The following is a 6,796-nucleotide window of genomic DNA, read 5'->3' on the forward strand; positions in this document are numbered from 1 at the left end:
ACTCACACCTTAGACAACATTGTTACAATGATTTTAGTTATATGAAGATGTTTGAGATTTGAGGTTCTTGAGAGTTGAGAGCAAAGATGTGAAGTTGTAATTGATTGATTGAATAGCTATTTGACTAGAGATGACCAATGGAGTTCGTATAAGATTAAGATGACCTGTCTGATACTCTGGCTAAAGCAGTCGATCTATTGTAAATGAGTATTATATGTGATATTTGATTGTTTTAATAACACGAACGTAAATTTTATAAAATTGAGGTTTATGATTGATGTAAGTAAATAATTACAACAGGATTATTTTAGTTTAGATTAAAATAATCCATAAGGTTAAATAAGATAAATAGTTATGAATCAATCATTCAATAAAGTAATTTAATATATGGTTTGCCTAAACATGTTCATTGATTGTGAAACAAATGAACTTGCTTTGTCGTTTTCTTGTATTACTTGATTATTCGCCACATCTTTTGGCCACCAATTTCTGACTCTCAAATTGAAAATGCAAGTTGACTCATTGTTATTTCCTAGAAACTGATCATTTTAGTGCATATTGCCATATTGGTGACGTTTTGATGGGCTCATTGTTATTTCCTAGAAATCGATCATCTTAGTGCATGTGAAGACATCAATCGAGGAAAAGAATTTGGGTGAAGAGTAATGTGTTATTTGTTTTTGAAGAGATAAAATATCTGCAGTTTGTGAATTACATCTATAGCAGAAGAGGTGGATCAAACCTTTTCAGTCTGCAAAAGAAGGCTGTTTATTTTTTAACGTTTGCAAACTATTAAAATAAACTTAAATTTAAATAAATCAATTTCTTTAAACATAAAAAGATCTTTAATATTGAAATTTAAATAATAGTCAAACAAAGAGTCAATAACAACATGTTCATAAAAAAATTATAATAAATACAACAGATTCAATTAGTATCAATAGTTTACGAGGCGGCAAGCATGCTAGATACACCAAAAAGCTGGAGCTTGTTCTCGCTTAAACAATGTGAAGATAGGAATCTATCAATGTATGATATTGTGAGCAACTTCAACCAACTAATCCATTAAAATCTCTCGCATTCTCGGTGTAATATCTTTTTGAATCTGCTTCATGTCATTAGCCAATGGCCTTCTCTTTTCTTTAATCTAAATAACAAATTTTGTGTTACAATATAATCTAATATAGCAAATTAACAAGCAGATTTAGGACTTAAATCAATTTAGGGCTAATTAGTGAAAAATTGAAGATAATTGAGCTTCATACTTTTCAATTATGCTGTCGGAAATCTACTTATGCGATTACGAATCGGAACTAATTAACTGAACCGAATTGAATTATAGGTAATCTAAATGAAATTCAAGCTCCAATTTATAACCTAAAAGCCTTAGCATCTCAAACCTAGATATTATATTTACTCAAACTAAAATTCACATTTAAAATCACATAATTAATAATCAAATAATCGAACCGAATCGAATACCTCTAACGAATGAAGGTGCAACAATGTGTAATCAACCGATTGAAACGAAACGGAAATTAGAACGTCAGCTTTCACAAACTCTTCATTCTTCGTCAGATTCAAATCAATTCTGGAATCGGAGCTCCGATTCAAACATACAAGTACACTTGCCTATTTTGCTAGGTTCAAACATACTTGGTTCTTACCAATACTATTTTGCATATACGATAGGTACACTTGCCTATTTGTTTGTGGTTTAGTTTTAGTAGAAATCATTTTTATAAATTTAAAACACGATCTTGTGTGAAAACCAATCAACATTTTATACACCCTCACGCACACATCAGCAACATATCTGTAATCGATCGATGACGTGTGGAGGCAGAGGCCAACAACAAAGATGGGGAAAATGGAGGTTAGTGTTGGGTAGCAAAATGTTAAGGATTAGGGCAAGTGGGTGGAACAAAAAGAGTGGGGTGGTATTTGGGGTTGTAGGTTGAGGTGGTTGGAGAAGATGATGAAGATGGTTGCAGTTGCAGGTGGTAATGATCAAAGAAGATGGTGAAGATGGAGGTGGTCAAAAGGAACGGGGTGGTGATTCCAATTATTTGGAAGATAAGGGGGGTAGTGGTGTCGGCGGTAGGTGATGTTAGGTTGTGGTGGCCGCAATGGCTGTTCACAGTGGTAGACGCCGACAGTGTTGACAGTGGTGGAGGTTGCAAGTAAGGGAGGTAGGGAGGGGGGGAGAGTTTATATACATGTATTTATATATGTATTAATGTGTGTCACACATACAAGTGTATATAAGTTGATCTTAAATATACCCTTTTTTTCACATAAGCATGTGTACATATATCCATGTCATCATCCACCTCAACGGTTTTGCCACATAAGCGTCCAAGTTAGCAAAAAAAAAATAATAATAATAACGAAGTTAGTGTTTAGTTAACGAAAGATCGCCAGAGGAAAATATGTTAAAAGTTAAGACTACCAGAAATTATTTTTTAAGTTGAGGGCTTAGCGCTGGCCAATGTGCCAAAGTTGGGATTATTAAAATCCAATATTCCAACATTTAAACACCTAGATTTGAAAGGGGAAGGTATGAGATCAAATTTAACATACCACAAGGATTAAAAGAAAATTCGCCATAAAAAAGAGAGAGAGAGACCATGATCAATGGAATAAACGCACCGTAACCTTAGGCCTATCATGTCGTTTTCCCCCCGATCATTCTCCCCTTTGATTCGTTATATTTTTCATTTCTCCTTCTTTGATACAAAACCATAAACTTGATGCATATCTCCATGGATCATCTCTCATCTCTCTACTCCATCTCCTCTCATTCTCTCCTCCATCTCACTCAAATGCACCCAAATTAGTGGCCCAATATATTTTTTACCTAGTCAAAACCATATATATCTTCGAAATTGGAGTAAAATATATAATTCACATGAACTTGATTATTCTCAAAAGAATGAGGATGATGATACTACACATAAGAGATGAGATGAAGTCACATAGAGTAAAAAATTATTGTAAGTAGTGTTAAGTCACATACACTACACAAGACATTAAGAGAAAAATAACGCTTTTACTTATGTTCACACCGTAAAAACTAAAGTATACATTAAATCACATATACTAAAATAATACTTAAGCCGGTTTACTACCAAATTTCATGGGAACAATGTGACGAAACGTCTAATATCGAAGTTGTTTAATATTTTGTGATTATTATAAACTTCCTGGCTTCATCTGTACCCTAAACCAACTTTGATTCTAACTGTCGACTATTAACATGTTCCAGTGTACTCCTAATGTTATCCATAAAGATCATATTAACAAAAATGATATCATACAAAACATGAATTTTTAGAAAATTTGTTATCATCTTTCGCTAACATAAATGAGTTTATTTTTATTTTTCTCATTTTCTGGTACAGTGATATAGAAATAAAATTAATACTCGCTACTTTATCATTCGTACACATAAGTGCAAAAATTTCAGTTATCGACACCTGGCAAGATTAGAGCACCAGCCATAGCCGTCAGATCACATCTCCATGGGTACATCCGTCACTTATCATTCAGAAACCGCCTACATAATCGTACCTTCTGGTTCCGTCACACCAGAATTCCATATCATTTTCCTTTTCCTTCAAAACTCTTAAAAAAAACCACAAAATCCCAAAAATCTTATCTCAAAAGCTCACGAATCCGCTCAGGGAATGCAGAGAGATGAGAGATTTGCGTCTGTGTAACCGTGGGCGGTCTAAAAAATCCACCGGCGGTAGAACTTGCCACCGTAAACACGTGGAGGACGGGTGAACTTTACTCGTGTGTTTCGGTGTATTAAATCTATATTTTGATATCAATTTGACGAGCCGATGGCAGCAGAGGATAGATCCAACGGTGTATTACTCGGCAAGTACGAGTTAGGTAGACAATTAGGGCACGGGACGTTTGCAAAGGTGTACCACGCTAGGAACTTGCAGACCGGTAAGAGCGTAGCGATGAAGCTGATTGCGAAAGAGAAGGTGATTAAAGTCGGGATGACGGATCAAATCAAGCGAGAGATTTCGGTGATGAAAATGGTGCGGCATCCGAATATTGTAGAGCTGCACGAGGTCATGGCGAGTAAATCTAATATTTACTTCGCTATGGAGCTCGTTAGAGGCGGCGAGTTGTTTTCGAAGATAGAGAAAGGACGGCTGCGAGAGGATGTTGCGAGAAGCTACTTCCAGCAGCTCATCTCCGCCGTTGATTTTTGTCATAGCCGCGGTGTGTTTCACCGAGATTTGAAGCCGGAAAACCTTCTGTTTGATGAGGAAGGTAATTTAAAAGTGACGGATTTCGGTCTCAGCGCGTTTACTGACCATCTCCGTCAGGATGGACTTTTACACACCACGTGTGGTACTCCAGCGTACGTCGCACCGGAAGTCATCGGGAAAAAAGGCTACGACGGAGCGAAAGCTGATATCTGGTCGTGCGGAGTAATCCTGTACGTCCTTCTCGCCGGGTTCTTACCTTTTCAAGACGAAAACCTAATCGCTATGTATAAGAAGATTTACCGAGGCGATTTCAAGTGTCCGCCTTGGTTTTCATCAGACGCAAGGAGATTAATCACGAAATTACTCGATCCAAACCCTAATTCTCGAATCACGATATCGAAAATAATGGACTCCGCTTGGTTCAAGAAGGCGACACAGAAGAAACCTAAGTTCCTCGAAGATGAAGGCGTGAATAATTTAAAAGGCAAAGATGGTGAGACACTGAACGCGTTTCACATAATTTCGTTATCGGAAGGATTCGATCTGTCTCCGTTGTTTGAGGAGAAGAAGAGAGAGGAGAAACAAGAGATCCGGTTCGCGACGATGAAGCCGGCAGGGGCGGTGGTGTCGAAGTTGGAGGAGGTGGCGAAGGCGGTGAAGTTTAGCGTCAAGAAGAGCGGAGACGAGAGCAGTTTGAGGTTGCAGGGACCCAAGAACGGAAGGAAAGGGAAATTAGGGATATCGGCGGATATATTTGCTGTAACGCCGTCGTTTTTGGTGGTGGAAGTGAAGAAGTCGAGTGGTGATACCCTGGAGTACAACCAATTCTGTACCAAAGAGCTTCGACCGGCGCTTAAGGACATCGTCTGGACGTCGCCTGCCGATCACTCTACTCAGGCCTGAATCAAACGTTGATTTCTTGTGTAGATTGGATTGTTTTGGTTATTGAAATGTTATGAATTTCTCATTTTGTTTAATCAATAAATGCTTTTAGTTACAATATTTTTATGAAAAATAGTTAATCTTCATCTAAGATTGAATTGTTTTACAATGTTATGAATTTCTCATTTTGTTTAATCAATAAATGCTTTTGGTTAGAATATTTTTATGAAAAATAGTTAAGCTGCATCTAAGATTGAATTGCTTTACAATGTTTAATATTATTATTATTATTAATTACAATGTGATATTATTAAATATCAACGTATACATCAATACATGCTACCAATCCTTTCGAAATTAGAACTTTAATAATGACGTTTTTGCCTTTTCTATGCTGGTTAAAAGTGTGAAGCAGGTTTATCTCTTTTTCCCTGTTTTTTTTTAAACTATGAGACGACGCAGTATTTAAGTTGACGTGAAAAAGTTACTCGTTGAATATAGAAGATGCTGAATGAAGAAAACATTGAAGAGTAAAAACAACGGTTGTACCCAAGGCCGTCCCTGAGAGCTCGATAACTTTCGTAGGCCTTGCACGAGTTATAAAAATAAACCCAAAATATTTAACACACACACACACACACACACACACACACACACACATATATACTAGTTTTTAGCCCGCGTGTCACTCAGGTTATTTTAGATTTTTTTTATATAATTGTGAGTATATAATTTTCTTGTAATCAAAGGTTATGATTGTAGTTGAAGTTTAAGTTTAGTTTTTTTTTTATTATACGTTTGTCTGGTCTTGTTAGTTTTGTTCGGGCATATGGTGTAGGGAAATTGAGTTTAATGGACGGTTTATATAGGTTTTTGTTTTAAATTATTTTGCAATTACATATTTTTATAATTAATTGTAATTAATTGTTTTAATTTAATTTATTATTCAGAATTTATATACTTGGACTAATTTTGATATATTTCATTTATGTTTGTTTAAGCTCATTTATGTTCATTTTTGAATAAAACATTAACATAATTAGTTTATGTTTGTGTTCATTTACATTTGTTTATATATGCTCATTTATGTTTGTTTACGTTTGTTCAATCATGTTCGTATAGATTTTAAATGAATGTTCATAAATGAATGAACATTTTCACGTTTTAAACGAACTAACATGTTTTCTTTCCAGTTCCTCAAGCTGTTGCTGAGTGGATGAACTTTTCTGATACAGGCTTTAACAAAATTAAAAAAATCAATCAGTGTTAATACAATAATAGTATGTAATATTTAGACCATAAGTTGAGCAGTCTCCTCAAGGTAAATATGGTCCTTATCATAAGCATGCACAATTGCTTCCTAAACACTCTGCCAAAAGTTGACATTTAAAAGCTGTAAAATAATTTTGTAAAAGTATCATATATTGTTAATATTTATTAAACGAAATATAATACATAATAAAATTATCATATAGTGTTAACAGACTCACGTTTTACACAAAGCAATCTTACCCAAATTGAAAAATTAATCACTTTGGCACTTCGCCTAAGAATCACATCGACCATCTAACTTTCTCTTTTCTCAACTTCCCAGTCCTTCCATTTTTTCTTCCATAGCGACGACAATGTGGCAATTTTCTTTCAAATTTTCAACTTAATTCGTGTATCTGCTAATCCCTTTT

At 35.3% G+C, this 6,796-nt stretch overlaps 1 protein-coding gene across 1 annotated transcript; it reads left to right on the forward strand.

Moving 5' to 3' along the window:
* The first annotated feature begins 3,592 nt into the window (after positions 1-3,592).
* On the forward strand, positions 3,593-5,287 carry LOC143542142 (CBL-interacting serine/threonine-protein kinase 6-like). Its single transcript, XM_077034804.1, has one exon. It carries the CDS (start codon positions 3,849-3,851, stop codon positions 5,133-5,135), a length of 1,287 nt encoding a protein of 428 aa, XP_076890919.1. The 5' UTR covers positions 3,593-3,848; the 3' UTR covers positions 5,136-5,287.
* Positions 5,288-6,796: the final 1,509 nt, after the last annotated feature.

Source organism: Bidens hawaiensis, unplaced genomic scaffold, assembly GCF_021521415.1.
Source record: "Bidens hawaiensis isolate Kalapana, Puna unplaced genomic scaffold, B.hawaiensis_p1.1 tig00012785_1, whole genome shotgun sequence".
In the NCBI taxonomy this organism is placed as follows: domain Eukaryota; kingdom Viridiplantae; phylum Streptophyta; class Magnoliopsida; order Asterales; family Asteraceae; genus Bidens; species Bidens hawaiensis.